At 44.5% G+C, this 16217-nt stretch overlaps 1 protein-coding gene across 4 annotated transcripts in view; it reads left to right on the top strand.

Moving 5' to 3' along the window:
* The first annotated feature begins 7496 nt into the window (after positions 1-7496).
* MAPKAPK3 (MAPK activated protein kinase 3) overlaps positions 7497-16217 on the top strand; it is a 53212-nt gene continuing 44491 nt past the window's right edge. For 2 of the 4 annotated variants that reach the window (XR_015773655.1, XM_014251766.2), the window contains exons 1-2: positions 7506-7552; positions 8291-8638. Coding sequence is in view for 3 of the 4 variants with exons in the window: in XM_014251766.2 (XP_014107241.1) it covers positions 8414-8638 (225 nt within the window). In the remaining variant the exon portion in view is untranslated. Of the gene's footprint in view, positions 7553-7621; positions 7894-8290; positions 8639-16217 lie in introns of those variants that run through there. The other 2 variants (XM_088061789.1, XM_005522188.3) reach the window with 2 other exon arrangements.

Below are 16217 nucleotides of genomic sequence, written 5' to 3'. Positions count from 1 at the left end.
TACTAATCTTTTGTGTGTCCCTTTTAATCTGTTCCAGGAAGTGAGGGATTCCTGGAATCGTATTGTGTTCGCATCACTCTTCCTATATCAGCCACGAGGGGAGGGGGGGAAAGAAAAAAAGAGAGAAGGTATAAATAGCTGCGTCCAGCACGGCCGCGTCCATGCTGCCATGGCCTGGGAGGGAGCGGAGCGGAGCCCTCCCGGAGCGGGGCGGCCAGGGGAGGGGAGGGAGGGGAGGAGGGAGAGAGGGAGGGAGGGGAGCGGAGCCGTGCGGGGCCGCCGCCGCGCGTGTTCGCGGAAACGCCTTTGATCCATTTCCAAGAACTTTCCAGGAACGCGGGGCCGGCGCGCCGGGCGCTGCCAATGGGCGCCGCCGCCGCATGCGCGGGGCCCGCCCGGGGCGGGGCCGGCAGCGCCCACCGCCTCCTGCCCGGACTTGTGCAGTGTTCCCTTTGATTGTCTCGCAGTTACGTGTCGTTTTGCTTCCATTTGTTTTGAAGCATTTGTAGTTTTGCGGTGTCATTTTATGCCTCCCCTCCCCGGCGGTTCGGCATCCCTCCCGAACTGACGGCGCCTCTCCGGGTCGCTTGAGCTCCGCTGCAGCGGGTGCTCGGGGACGGGCAAGGCCATGGGGCTGGAGGGACAATTTCCAGTGAAACCTGGGGACTAGGAGGAAGACGTGCTGCAGGGTCTGCTACTCTGGGCAGCGACTGTGTGGTTGTCACGCTCTTAGGTTGTCTTAAAAGGGTTGTCTTGGTCACCTGAGAGTCTCCTGTGAATCAGGTATCAGCTCAGCAAAGTCACCTGGAAAAGGCTACACCAGCACCGTTTTGTCCTGCATGTATAGAATATTGTCGAGTTAAAATCTGGCAACCCACGAAGAAATATTTAGGTTTCTTTTAGGGCTATTGAGCCTTTTATTTTGGAATACTTTATAACAAAAGCTTGGTTGCTTTTGTCTTTTCCTGCCACGAGTTGCCCCCTCTTCGCTTATTAAAGATAAGAGAGAATGAGACATCTGCCACCTCCATTGGAGTAGGTTGAATACTTAAAAATATTCCTTATACCATTCAGAACACTCAGAAGTGGATGGGGCCGGGAGCAGAGGGGAAGGCAGGATGCTGATAAGGGTGAGGTTAGAAGGGTGCTCCCTTCTAACCTCATGGACATGAGCCTGAGAGCAGGCAGCCTGTGTTCTGCTCTTGACTCAGCCTTTCACTCCCTGCAGTTTCATTTGGCAGCTGCTCAGCCTCCTGCACACTTCCATCTGTTTTCTGTCCTGCATCAGGGGCATCAAGAGCAGTGCAGTAATGAGTGCTGCTAATAATACACAGCTATGTGAAGAGAGAGGTGCTGAGGGCCATCGAAGTATCCTGAGTATCCATCCAAGTACTCGAGGGCCATCTCAAGGGGGTGGAAATGTCAGCCTGCAGGCACTCCTTGACCAGGTAGCTTCTGAGCCTGACAGACTTCAGCTCCCACTTCCTCTGAATGTGTGTAAATTCACAGAGGAGACCAGGGGCTGGCAGAGGAATTTCAATCCTCACCTTTCCTGTGCACAGCAAGCATAACATTCAGACGATCATTCGGAGGCCTCTTTGTAGCTCTGGCTCAGGGTTCCAGAGGACACCTGTGTGCCTGTGCCCCTTCACATCTAAATCCGAGGCTGTCTAAACCTTCTGTCGGTGGCGCAGCAGCACGATGGATTTGAGCAGATCTAGATAGACTGCCTAGACTGAGCTGGGAGCAGCTATTGTCTCCGGCAAACCACAGTGAACCTGCACATTCGGAAGGTATTTAATTCGTCGTCAGCCTCGGGGGGGGGGATGCTGAGGTCCCAGCTTGGTGTGCCGGCAGGAGCGCTGCAGCCCGGCGCCGGCAGTGAGGAGCTGTCTGCATCTTTTTTCCACTTAGAATCGGGCTCCATCTAGTGATCCTCTCCCAGAGGAGGCTTTTTGTGCCGGCTCTGAGCTAGGCTGAGCAGCCATTTGTATCCGCGGCGCAGGGAAGCCCCGCTCAGAGCTGTGCAGAGCAAACATCCCCGCAGAATCTCCAGCGCTCCAGCAGAATCTCCAGTGCGGTTTTCCAGCCGCACTCACCGGACCCGAGCCGCTCTGCTCACGGCCCTGCAGGAACCGGGGAGATGAGCATTGTCTCGAAATAGCTGAGGGTGTGCACATAAATGAAAGGAGCTTGAATTTGCACTAGAAACTTCTGTAGGAGATCATATAGAAAAATAATAATAAAAAAATCAGCCCAGCTAATGCCTGGGCTGTTTTATCTGAGAAATCAGCGATCTGGTTCAAGTCAGGAGCACTCAGCAGTGTGAACGTTGTGCTCACTGGCACTCCTCGGGCACAGGGCAATGCCCCAAGAGGGGAAGAGCACACTGTGCCCGATGTGCCAGTGTCCCAAGCCCTGCAATCAATATAAATTGCAGCCATTCACACTAATTAGTTGTTTAAACCCAGTTTATATTCATATAAACGGTTTTCCAGAGTACTGTCTTGAATAATAAAGACATTACAGAGGCAGTAGCAAGAAACAGTATTGAGTGATATAATTGAATGCTAGGCTTCAGTTATGAAAGGTATCAAAGAAAGCTCAAAGCTCGCAATAAAGTCAGGGAAGAAAATCCAGAAGGAGTGAGGCAGTTAGTCCCTCACGAAAGTTCACTGACACAAGAGCACCATCTGCTGCTAAATGTGTGCTTGGGAAAACCGGTGGCCAGAGTCCCCACTGTGGGTGTTACACAGCTTCTGCTGGGCATTTGGACATTCCTGTGATCTTGTAGAGTTGGTATAAATGAAAAATGTCATCCAGAATCGAAACTCTTGAGAGGGGTCTGTGTGCCCGGGGACTGGATTTTACCTTAACCAGTAGCTTGAAAGACTGAAAATAAGTCACCCCTTTGGTTGCTGCCTGGCCCTTACCCTGAGGAACGCTCTGAGTGACCCAGCATTATCAATAACAAGCAGCTGTTCTTTCTTTAGAGGGGCCAGCTCATTATTCGAGTAGGACATACCAATTCCTGTAATCAACAACAGGTGGTTCATTTAATGTTGTGGTTTTGATTTCCCAACCTTGTGAGTAACAATGGAGGAGTCTCCAGGGTGTGGGATGTGCCATGGATACAGGGACATCTGAGCTGGCTCCATGAGAAGTGGGATGTGCAGAAAGGAATGGGTTTCATTTCAACCTGTGAAAAAATAACCTGGGTTATTATAAGGAGCTCAGCATATTTGTTGTCCCAAGGCTTGTGGCACATGGTGACCTAGAAGTCACACCAAGGCAGTGTGGCATCTGTTAGGAGTTTTGATTCCAGCTGCTTGATTTGAATGCTGAAAATGCTGAAAAAATTGTATTCCTGAGTGGTCTGCAAGGCCACCCCACAACTACCAGGCAATGCTGTCATACCCATTAGTTGCAGGATGTTTCAATGAAAGAGATTAATTTCTTCTGCTCTACTGCAGCATAAAATGAAGCACCGTCTCCTCTAGACAGATTAGAAAGGTTTTTATGATTTTGATTTATGATTCTTCTGTTAAAAAAAAAAAGTTTTTTCTTTTCCTGTCTGCTGAAAAGGAAATGTTCAGCTGGTATCTCTCTGACTCTCCCATCAATAAGCTGTGGAGGAACATGGATGGAGCCTCCCAAAATTTTCTCATTGACCAGGACAAGGTACCTGTAATAGGGTGCCTGAGGCCATGCATAAAAAAGCAGCTTTTCTATGCTCACCTGTATTTCTATAGGAAAATACCTGCTATGTCCTAACATGGAGGAATTCATCTTGAGGAACAAAGGTACTAGGACAGGCTCTCTAGATGGTGAGAGTGATGTTCTTGAGACTTCCCTTTCCTTAACTAGAAGCTGCTTCATAGCCAGAATTTTAATTCCTCCTGGAAACCATGCTATAATCCCACTGACACAAGGACAGGGAGTGTTGAGAAGAAAAGAGAAGTTCTTCTAGCAACAAAGCATCAGTAAAGATCATTGCCTATGAAAGAACTTTATAAATCTGGTTTTGTGTCAGCCAGGAGAGAAAAGAGCCAGGCTGTTTGCTGATGAGCTTTTTGAGTTCGGCTTTTTTTTTCGTGCCTTTTTGATAAGTCTGAGACAGACACCTCCAAAGCAGAGCCAAAGACAGGTGAAAAAACATGCATATAGTTTGTGTTTCAGACCACTGTGTACATGACAGACTAAACTAAAGATCCTACAAGAAGCTGCTTTTGTTCTCCTTCATATCAAAATATTACTCTGTAGAGCTGCCCTTTCTTTCTTTTAATATCACAGATGCAGTTTCTGAAGAACTTCCTGGGGGATTTAATAAGGTTGTTGCAACTGCCCAACCAAACAAAGCCATGTCCTCACTTCAACCTGACAGTACAGAGGATTTTCTCTTTGGTGACATCTATATAATGCATCCTGTGAGCGTGGATTTCTCATACCAACAGAAAAAAATAGAGAGCTGTTACTCAGACAAAGTAAAGTTTCAGAAAAACAAGTCACAAGTTTTCAGCTGATAATTTCTTGATCATAACTGGTGAGATTTCCATGAGACATTGCTGTCGAAGGGCTGACCCCCCAAGCAAATGACTTTGTATATAAGGAAATATACAATCCCTGTACCATTCAGGCATCACTCCTCAAGATATGCCATCAGTCAGAGAACATTTGATGACATCAGCTTTCCTAGCTCTCCAGATGACAGCAAACTCAGTTATTTAATTTTGTTTTTATTAGGAAATGAGACATTTGAAAGTCTGAAATAGCTTTGATCCCAGTTATTGAATTGCTGCAGCATGGCAAAGAGGCAGTGAAAATACCCAGTGGAACAGCCAGAATGAACCTTCTCTGTTTAAACAGAGTGGTGCTGTCTGTTTGTAAAGCAGGTATCTGTGCTATCCAAGACATGATAAAACCAGGGAGAACATATCCAAACTTTGTGCTAGCTAAAATAAAAAGCTTCTTCAGGTTAAGGCACTGGTTAGAGGAAAGGGGATGCTGCCCCAAAGCTTCTTTATAGAACAGTGCCTTAATATTTGCTACTTTCTCCTATGAGCCTTTTTTTTTCTTTTTTTTGGGGGGGGGACAAAGCAGGCATAACTGAGCTATGAATTCTCTTTTGAAATTCAAATTGTTTTGTGTTATTGCTGTTGGGGACTTCTGGTAAAAATAGGATTATGTTTAATTTACAGTGTTAGGGATTTTTGTGAAGATGAAAGAACTTTTGCTGTAGTGGGCTCTTAGCCTGTAATAGTACTGTTTTAGGCTTTTGGATTTTTTTTTAACTTCAAAAAGCAAACATCAATAAATAAATAAAAACATCTGTTTGAATGAAAAACGTCCCCTGGCTCAAGGAACTGCAGTGGGCCTGTCAGTTTACTCTCTATCAGCATCTCCAGAGAATGCTAATGGAGCTCCACCTGCCACGAGCACAAAGAGAGGCTTCAGGAGTTGCTTTTTATTTTGGGGTCATCCTTGTGCAGAGTGAGGCTGCCTAATACTTGGGCTGGTGCTAGAAAGGCTTTTTAGGAATTTGTAGTGGTTGAAATTAGCAGAGGGTTGATGTAAGGCCATATTAACTATGATTCACATTGGATTTTTAAGGTGTTTTGTCCTGTTTAAACTCATTACTGGTAAAATTATGAACTTTGCCAAGAGCATATCCAGGCAACATCAGGTAGTGAACCCAAACAAGTTTTTCATCCAGTGAGATACCCCATGACTTGAAAAATGTGGTTTGTATCCTCCCAGTTTAACTCTTCTCATCAGGAAATGGCTTATCACTGAGACATGTAGAACCAAGTAATTTCACACATCCTTGTCTCATTCCTTCATCTTTCCTCGCTTTCCATGCACAGCTGATTTTTTTAGAAACTCATTCTTGTAATAGTTAGAGTCATAGTTTCTTAATGAAATTCCTTACTTCTGACACACTATAAAAAGTAGCAACCCCTTAAGTAGACATCTGCTTGGAATTTTTGCAACATTTAATATTTCCTAGAATAGAGCCATAAATCGTCTTGTACCAGCTTCAATGTGCTAGTCAGTGTAACTCCTGCCTGCTTTGGGCAGCCAGAGGCTTTTGGGCAAGAGTTACATGGAAAGATCCAAAGTGGGGCCAGGAATGGGAGCTACAGATGGGTGAGAGCAAGTATGGTTTTCAAAATAAAAAATGCAGAAGAAACCAGAGAGATTTAGAAGTTTTCTGAAGGGTCTGCCCCCCAGTGACTGAATGCGAAGAAAAGGACTAATAGTTACCTGTTGCAAAGAAAAGGAAGTTACTATCCAGGACAAACAGAAAAGCAAAGACAGGCAGAAGCCATGGGAAGGAAAATCAGAGCAAGCCAGTGACCGCAGAACCATGTTGTTGAAGGTTTGGAACCTGGGAGCTCACAGTTAACATATACATTTCTCTGAGACTACTGCAGTGGGAGGTGATGCAAAGACTAAGAAGGCTGACAGCTAAATCTGAAAAGATTTGATTTCCTCAGGGATTTGACTAGCCCAGAATAGGTGAACTGAATCAGGGGACCAGGCCCTCCAGCAGCTGAACTGCTGAAAGCCTGGAAGGGAAACCTGAGGCAGAATTGCTGTAGCGTCACATCACATGGTGATGTACTGCAGATCTGCATCCTGCTAAGTTGAACTACTTTTTATTCCTTGGAGAAAGGTCTCATTAGCCCTTTTAATTATTTTCCTATCTGCTAGAACTCCAGATGCCATTATGTTACGTAAAATGACAAATGTATTTTTAACTTGTAAAGCATGTGAACTTTAAGCTCCTTCCAGTGATACGAATGCAGCTCCATTTCGATGCATGACTCATCTTCACATGTAGGGAAAAAAGATCAGCATTTCACATCCCTGGAACCACACTCTGTGCACCAGCGATGAGCGACAGTTGCTGTGGGAACCATCACTTTTAGTATCCTGACTGTGCATCTGAAAGTGCCGAGAATCACTGACCACGTCTTTGGTCGCGTTTAGTGACTGCATGTAGTGAGAGCACCCTTTCGGTAGCCAAAAGCCTTAAAGATCACTGCCCGCTATCGGGTCTCATTGCAACAGCCTGTTTAACACAGGCTTTGGAGCGAACGTGGCGATTCTCCCCAGAGGAGCCATCGGGGGAAGGGCCGGCGGTGCCACCGCGCGGGCGCGCTGCGGTACCAGCCCGGAGCCGCCGCCGCTACAGCCTCATTTCCCTCCTCTATCAGGGCCGTTTACCCCAATAAATTCATATCGTGATTAAAATCACCACCCTAAATCACCTTAAATTCACCGCGAGGGTTGTTCCCCGCCAGGGTTGTTCAGAGGAACCCGAGCAGTGGAACCTGACCACGAGGGAGCTCCCGCTCCCCGCTCGGGCCCGGCCCAGTCCCGGCCGCTTGTGGGGGACTCGGGCCGGTCCCGCCGCCGGCAGCCCGGCGCGGTTCGGGGCGGGAAGGCGGCGCGCACCTGCCCGGGGCGGAGGGGCGGACCCAGGCAGAGCCCGCCTTCCCCGAGCCGCTCCGGGAAGCCTCTGCTGGGGCCGCGCCGCCACAGGCAGGTAATCGAGCTCCGGCGTGGAGCTGCCCCCGCCCGGCTCCCGCCGCCGCCACCCCCCGCTCTCCCGGCTTCGCCTCAGGGCTTTCCCGCCCTCCGCCGCCGCCTCAGCGCGGGGGGCTGAGCGAGCGGCCCCTCTGCTCGTGGGAACGGGGCTGCTGGCACCGGGACCCGCCCCGGGGATCCCCCTCAGTCCCTTTGGGAGCCGCGCCATGGCATCTCCACGGACTTCAGTTTTTGGGTGGTTTGGTGGTCCCTGCTCCTCGCTTGTGGACCCAGGCAATTAAAGCACAGTCCCAGGGTTCGGTGCCTGCCCAAGCAGTGCCGCTCTGGGGTTCAGTCCAGGTATTCGTGGTTCTCTTGCGTAATTTGGGAGTGTCGGGATGAGGCAGGGGACCATTGTGAGGATTTCTACATAAAACATTGAGGCAACAAGTAGTTGATGCGGGTTTATAAGCTCGAAGCACTGCTCTGTTGTACAGAGCTTAGCTGTAGTGTTATTCCAAGTCTCAGCAGTTACTCAGTTACTTTTTGTTGCAGTAAAAGCAGTGATTTATACCTGCAGATTGAGAGCTGTGTGTATTGGAACTGGGGTCTGTAAAGCCAAAGTGTGTGCTTTCCTGAGGTGACACTCCACTTCTGTTCTTCCTGGCACCTGGTCATCTTGCTAAGAGAAAAGCGGTGAGGTGGGACAACAGTTAGTTGACATCAATTACTAACACTTGTTTACATTTTTACTCAGGACTAAATGGCAAGAAAATGGACCGTTTGAAGCACTGGGTTTGATTGCTTGAGTGAAGGGGCTCTGCTGAGGATACCCCACAGGAATCTGTCGGGTGTCTCTGTCATCCCACTCTTCCCTGATATGGAACAAAGTGAAGGTGAACAGGAATCCCAGGCAGAGAGTCACGTGGAGAGTAAGAGCAGCGTGAAATCCTTGCCTGGGGGAACAGCCCATGTCAAACTAGAGATAAAAAAACATGCAGTTACAGACGACTACAAACTCTCCAAACGTGTGCTAGGGTTAGGAATCAATGGCAAAGTACTGGAGTGTTTCAACAAGGAGACAGGCCAGAAATGTGCTTTGAAGGTATGTACATTTTGTACTTTCTCCTTATTTATGGTTTGGAGGCCAGAGTTCACTCCCAGAGCCCTGTAAAAGCTACTTGTTCCGTTGTTTACCTTTCACAAAGAGTGATGCATGAAGAATCTGAATACGTGGAAACATTTGCTATTGCAACACTGGAGTCCCAGCTTGAGCCTTTTCCAGAATATTCTGTGTAGTTTCCAGAATAATGTTATCAGCTGTGAGATTCTCGTGTTCATATTTAAAAGACAAAAAAGTGGGGGAGAGAACCGTGTCTTGGTGTGTTCTGGGAGAAAACCTGTTAGATTTTGAATGAACGTATTATGCAATACTCATGAAGGAAACTATTTTGGATCTTGTGCAGTGAATAGGCCTAAGCTGTGAAATACTTAAATGCTCATTGATCTTTAGTCTTTCCTCTGTTTGGAGACTTTTCTTAAGGAGCGTTTCTAGTTGTTCATTTATTTTCCTACTTTATTTTTGCAATCCACTTACCAAAAGATATTTCCTGGGAAAGCACTGGTTACACCAGTAGGGTAAATGAGTTTAGTAGATATTTATGGTGATAAGTACCACTTAAATAAATGGAGCAATAACCATTCATTAGAGAACATAAAGTTTGCTTGCCTTTTGTTCTGCAGCTTTTAAACTTGAAAATTTCCCTGATGCTCTTAAACCACATTGTTAGGAAAAAAAAAGCTGCCTAAATGAGCCTGGTTCAGTACCAGAAGACTGAAAGCAGCTGAAGTAATTGTAATGAGAATTACTTATGGGTGTTACAGATTCCTTGCTTGTGTTAATCTGATAGGTCCAGGAGGCTCTTGGGTATCCTTCCTTTCCCTAAACATGCTCCATGTGTGCTGGGAGCAGAGTGGATCTGCCAGTGGACAGCTGGATGCTCTGCCAAGGCCTGGAGATGTTCCCTACCAAACAGAACATGTCCCCATCAAAGTTTTTGTGTTGTGATAGAGAAGCCTGGAAATACCTGGCAGCTTTGGGTACTGAAAAAAATTTTAATAGAGGAACTAGAAAAGCTTATAATACAATGTTTTGTATTATGATTAATAATGATTAACAGGTGATTAATTCACGTGTTTCCAACACTCTCATGTACTTTATCACACTTTTGTATTAGCTTTATGCAGGTGACTCACAGAAGTTTATCATAGGGAAACTGGAGGTTTTGACAGACTTCAGGTACTGGGGTTTTGCACCTGCCATGGGGAGTGTCACATCTTTGCATCTCTGAGGGGATCCATTAATCAGGTCCTTCTGGAGCACTAGCAACATGAATTTCTAAACTTAGCATACTGTGATGAAGGATAATAGTTAATGCTGAAGCTGATCTGCTGTTTCTGAAGAGTTCAGTGACTGTTGCTGGTTAGAGATCATTCATACTTGAAAGGGTTTGCAGTCATAAGGGCTGGAAGCATTTTAAAACAGAAGTTGCCTTTCCAGAGAGCAATTCAGTAGCAACAAGTATGTTCTAGAGCAAATTTTGTAGCTCTGGAATGAAGTAGGAAATATATTCTGATGTATATTAGTATCCAGAAAATACTTTTTTATTTTAGCCTTCAAAGTTGGAGAGAGGGAGAAGAGAACGGAAGTTGCTGTGCCCTGATAGAATGTCTTCTGCTTGATGGGTTGGAGGAACCTATGGTGGAGTCTCTAATACCTGTTTGTGTTTAGTACTGATTGTGTTGGCTGATTTTTTTTGGAACTTTTAGTATGTCTTGAGGACCAAAGTTTCCCTTCCTCAGTCATTACAGATCAGCAATAGCTGATGTATCACTGAACTTACCCTGTAAATGTGTTTGCCATCCTGTTTCACATCCAGCTGTGGAATGTGTGCACTTTTCTTCTGAAAGGGACAGAAGTATGGCAGCAATATTAAGATGTTTATGAGTTCTCTTGGGAGTTTGAATGGCAGATAATACTTTGCTGCTTACATGTGTGTGTTTCTCATCATTATGGGTTTAAGTGCTGAATAAAAAGTTAAACATGCAATTAAGTAAAACTTCCAGCAGCCCAGAGAGAATCCACTGCTCTCTGCAAGGATGGTCTAGTGAGAAGATTACTCAACAAGGAGGGATAAAAACTCTGCTTGGTTAATTGGCAAGAATAGGAAGATCTTTTCCCAGCCCTAAAGATATTTGCAAGGATGAAAATATTCAGAGGAAGTTTTTTCCTTTGTTTCTTGTGAAACCTGAACTGGGCCACACAAGTCCCAAACCTGCTCCAGATGACACTTCAGAGGAAATCATCCAGTCAAAGCAGTTACGTAAAAGTTACAAGAAGCTTGGGAAAAAATATTCAGAAACAACTTCGGAGCAGAATTCTCTGTGTAGGGACAACAGGGCCTTGCCACTGCCCATTCTTCTCAGGTATGATGGCGGGGTTATCATTGACTTACAGGAATAGAAAGTGGAGGCTGATGAAGCTGTCACAGAACAAACCCAACTGGTATGACAGGTAAAGAAAAATGAAAAGACTGAATTGCAAGTTAAACATGAAAAAAAAGGAGATGCTGGATGGATTTTTTTCTGGAGGTTGCTTGCACATATCCATTGAGATTTATGTGTATTTGTGGACAAATACTTCAGGCATGAGAGTGCTTGCTGTAACCTGCCCCTGGGAAAGGAAGAACATCACTCCTGCTGCTGAAGATAAAGTGTAATAGGCTGTTCTCCTTCACATCAAACTTACCCATTAAAGCAGCTCCTGACTGGGCAGATGGCACTGCTTTCTGCCTGCGGGTTTTCTTTTAAATGGGAACAGAGCCAGCACAGCCAGGGTCTGGATAGAAATTACTCAATGGAAGGAATTTTAGCAGAGGTACTCAAGAGGAAAGGGCTTGAACAGGCAAAAATATTCATCCCCAGAGCCATACGACAGTCAAGCACTCCATGCTGTAATTGGGAGGTCCCTGTTGTTGTTTTTGTTAGTCCATATGCATAATTGGAACTGGTTGGAATTTCACTAATCATTTTGGAGTGGGAAAACACAAGGCATCCTTTTGGAGATACTGCAGGGTTTTGGTTATTTTCCTATAATACTGTGTGCCTTAGTTTACTCTGCTTGGCATTGTGATTTGCTGCCCAGTATACAATGTGCTGTCAGCTTTGTTTCTGTTAAATTGAAATGCCACATGCATTGCTGTCCTGCTCCAGAAAATCTCATCTGGTTTCTCACTTAGACATATAATGACATTTTGGCTGAACAGCACTGTTTCCAAATAGTGAGAACATGGGGATTTAGAAAAGTAGAAGCATAAACAAAACTGCTGTGCAGTGCTGTGGCCTTCTGGAAGGCAGCTATGTTTTTGGTCTCTGTCTCCCTTACAAATAGAAAAGCTTCTCAGATCTCTTTCCATAGTTGATCCAGAAATAGCTGTCAAGTGAAGTCTAGTCACTCTTCTATTTTTATCTCCTCTCTGCCAGCCTGCCCCCTTCTGTTCACTTTGCCTTTTGGGGCTTTAGGGCAAGTTTAACCTCTGCTTCTTTAACACTGACATCAGCCCAAGTGTTCTCTGCTGGTGTTTGCACTCTTCACTGCTTTTAGGGAGAGGAGGAGACCAAAATAGCTGGTTAACCTGTGAGGATAAATGTGAACTCCTGGGATTTGCCTTCCATGAAAAAAAAACCCAACCTACAGCTCCTTGTTCTTTCTTTCCTTCTCCCTCATTTCTTTTTAGGCACAAATTCCTGCTAAGTGGTGTCAAAATAATACTTCAATGTATTTGATGATCTCCTTTATTTTTTGTGGAAGATGGTAGGAAGGGCTCAGAGCTGGGATTAAATAAGAATAGAACAGAGAGGTAGAGAGCTTCCTGTTGGATATTGGGGCTTCTCTGCATCTGCAGCTTCAGGATTTTGGTGGATGTTTCAGGATGTAAAAGCAGTGTTACATGTCATTGCTATACTATTTCTCTTCAGTAGACAGATGGTGCTTCTTTCCAGAAGGAAAGGAGGGACAATTCAGGCATAGCCACAAACCAAAGACCCTTGGAACTTCAGGAAAGCTGAGTACCTTGGCTATGGGGACACTTTTGGGATGAGTAACTCCTGAGTAGCAGTGGTAAAATACGTCTCCCCTAAGCACTGGGCACATCCCCTGTATACTGCAGATGCCTCCAGCCACTTGACACTTCCAGGTTCAGGTGGAGTGTGTATGAATGGACCTGCTACTTCATGGAATTGTTTAAACTTGAAAAGACCTTAAAGATCATCAAGTCCAACCATTAACCCAGCATTTCCAAGTCCACCACTGAACCATGTCCCCAAGTGCCACGTCTACACACAGACCTTATCCTCTAGAATAAATAGTGAGGTAAGCCATCCCCTGCCTCATGGAAAATGTGTTGTGCTCCTGAGTGCCAGCAGAAAAGTGGCTGTAACTTGCTGATTCGAAGACAAATAGGCATAGCCCAAATGTTAAATAAAGCAAAAAGCAAACACAAAATTGAACACCCTCCTTGCCTTTTAGGTTTGAAGAATGTTTAGTGAATGATAGAAATGATAATTGTAGAGTAGGGGTCTCTACTGTTACGCCTGAGAGTGTTAGCCTAACTTTCTTCTCAGAAGGAAAGAAAACAGATAATGGAGAAAGAAATTTTGCAAGGAAAGTCATTCCCAAATGTCTTAGGACCCAAACATAGAACTATCTAGAGAATGTTCTGCTTTCCACAGGTGAGTTGCTGTGGACAGAGACAAGCATTCTGCCTCAGTTTCATTTAGTCTCTAGCTATGTTTCTGTCTCTCACTCAGTTTTAATGTTTCTGATTACATTAAATAGTTCTGCATGACAAAAGCTAATAGTGGGATAGTCTGTTTTCAGTTAGTGTACCCTGAAGAGCCAGGTCATGATTTCTCACAAACAGGGGACTGTACAGTCCAAAGTATTTGTTTTGCAAGTTATCTAAATAGCTGGTGCTTGTAAAATACCCTGCTTACTGCCTAAAGTAAGATGATGACCGAGGAAAATGATGCAGCAATGGAGAAAGTACTGCACACAGTGAAAGTGAAGGTTATTTTAGGCTGGTGATTACTTGTAGAATAGGAAATGGTAACAGTCTTCTTAGATGCTGCAGATTGCATTTTTAGAAGAGAATTATGCCAGATTAGGAATGAAACATTTCAACATTTTTGGCATAAGGAAGAATAATGGTGTGCTAAACTTAGAACTGTGATGACAATTTGGGGAACCAAGTGTAATGGTTGGTTAGGTTTTATCCAGGGTGAAGCAGCTCTTGAATGATTGTATGTTTCTGGAGGAAATTAGCACTTTCTAGTGAATTATTCTGTAATTCTCTCTTACCTACCATGTTTTCTGCAGTGCTTATGCTGGTTTATCTCATGCTACAGTAAATTTAGCATCAGTAACACAGCTTAGTCTGAGTAACAAAGTCCGTGAGCTGTGTTGTAGATCAAAGCTGGATACAGCATAGAATGAATATGAGTTCAGAAGAGTTCTAGTTAAATAGCAGCCCTGTCTACAGAGGAGTGCCTAGAATATGGCTAGCATCAGACTGGTCTTGAATTTTATCCTTCAGTGCCAATCTTGGTGACTATTACGTAAATATGCATAAAATACCTAAAATAACTTCCAGTCGATTAAAAAGTGGGTCGTTTCTACTGCTAGAAGAATTGTTTTTAAACCAGTGAGTCATTCAAGACCAGAGTCTTTGAGCATTTTGTACTTATTGGGGCCAGACTGGCACCTTTCAAAGTGTCAGTTGGACTAGTTAACTTTTAAAAAACAAGGACTTAACAATTTACTTTGAAGATCTGATATTCTTGACTGGTCTGCTCTTTATTTGAAATACAGCAAATAATTTAAAAAGAAAGAGGTGGGCTTGGTCTGAAATAATGAAATTATATGTAATAAATTAATTTTTTTCAATGGCAATTCATTAAGCCTAAAAAGCAGAAACAGCCAAATGCTATAAACCATTAAGTCATCTTGAAAAAGCAAAACTATGTTGATGCTACTTTGCACCTTGTCTGTTCTCCCCTAGTCTCTCAGCAAGCTGGCACAAGTTAGAGCCTGACTTGAGTGGCAACAAAGCTTGGGAAGATCAAGGCGTGTTCCCCGCCTTGCCAGGTTCAAAGACCTGATAATGTTCCAGATAAGTGTCTTACTGCAGCTGCGAAGGTGCTGAAAGCAGAGCACGTGTGTGCCTGGTCAGACTCCCCTGATTGCCTGACACCCTTCTTGGACTAGAAGGCTCCCCCTCCTCGCTTTAGAGCATAAATCCTCCCGTGGAGGAAAACCTCTCTGATTTGTGCTAGTGGGAGTCTCGTTACAGGTAACTGGAATTTGCAAATCAGCTTAAGTGCAAAGGAGCAATATACAAGAATTTTAAACTCAATTTACAACACAAGTGTACTTCAGGTGTATTTACTTATGGTCATATCATGTAGAGAGATTCCCAGGTTGGAAAAACCTGATAACCTTCGGAAAGAATCAGGTCCACACCTGAATGCCAGGGCTCACACACAATCCCTTTTTCCTTTGTGGATTTCCCTCTGTCTGTGGTAGCACCCTGTATAAGTGTGGCCTGGGCTGAGAATAAATGGCTTCTTGTTGTTGTTTGTGCCTGTTCAGTTTCAGCAGAAAGCAGAGGTTATGTTCATGCTGTGATAAATTCATGGGAAGCATAGAGAAGGAAGGTGTCACCGTTATTGGCAGCAAGAGTCAATGTGATTTTGAGGAAGTTAGTGGATTAATATCTTGCCTATGAAGATTGTTCCATTTTAATCCCTTCACCGTATACAGTGATTTATCTTTTTCTTTTAAAAAATGATACAATCTTTGATTTATTTACATCACCAGACAGCATTTTGCATCCCTAAATATTTTTGCAGTTCTCTTTGCTTGACCCTGAAGAAGTTCCCATTTCTCATATGACCTGAATATGTTTCCCTGTTTTGGAGGTTTTCCATGATAAATGTGCCTTTAGAACAGCAGACTTTAGGATGGTGTGTAATATTCTATTAGCAGCAGTACAGCTGTCTGCAGAGCTTTGTCTTTTGGTCCTGCAGAGCTGTTTGAAGTCCGTGTGGCTCTTGCACTCTCCGAAATCACAATGATGCTGATGGGAAGGGAAGTGGCAGGGATGTGGCCAGTGCTGGGGGTGCAGAGTAGATGACCTGCTTCATTAATTGGAAAACCGTGAGAACTTCTTTCCATCAGCAGCAGTGAAAGCTGGAGGTGTGGTCTGTCTGGATTAGGGTGTATAAACTGCAGGGATTGTGGTATTTTACACAGACTTCCTAAGTACTTAAGATGATTCAAAGCTCCATAAATGAGATTAAGCTGTAACGCTGCAGCATTTTAATACCTCGGGAGTGAAGGGGGAGAGGATTCTTGCTCAGCATGTAAATCACAAGTGGCCTCCAAGTTCCTGAATCTTTGTGATACCTGGCATTTTGCACTGGAGCTTTTATGGCCTGTATTAAGAAAAAACACAAATATTAAATTTGTGTAAAAGTTCAATTTTCCTCCAGAGAAGTTTGCTTGTTGAATTTATTTTAAAAAAACCCAAAAACCAAACAAACCACCATGAGTGTGCCATCTTTAT

The sequence above is a fragment of the Pseudopodoces humilis genome, chromosome 13 (assembly GCF_049639895.1).
Source record: "Pseudopodoces humilis isolate 2021_Gansu_Grassland_sample_001 chromosome 13, ASM4963989v1, whole genome shotgun sequence".
Classification (NCBI taxonomy): Eukaryota; Metazoa; Chordata; class Aves; order Passeriformes; family Paridae; genus Pseudopodoces; species Pseudopodoces humilis.
This window is presented reverse-complemented; position numbering and strand designations above follow the sequence as displayed.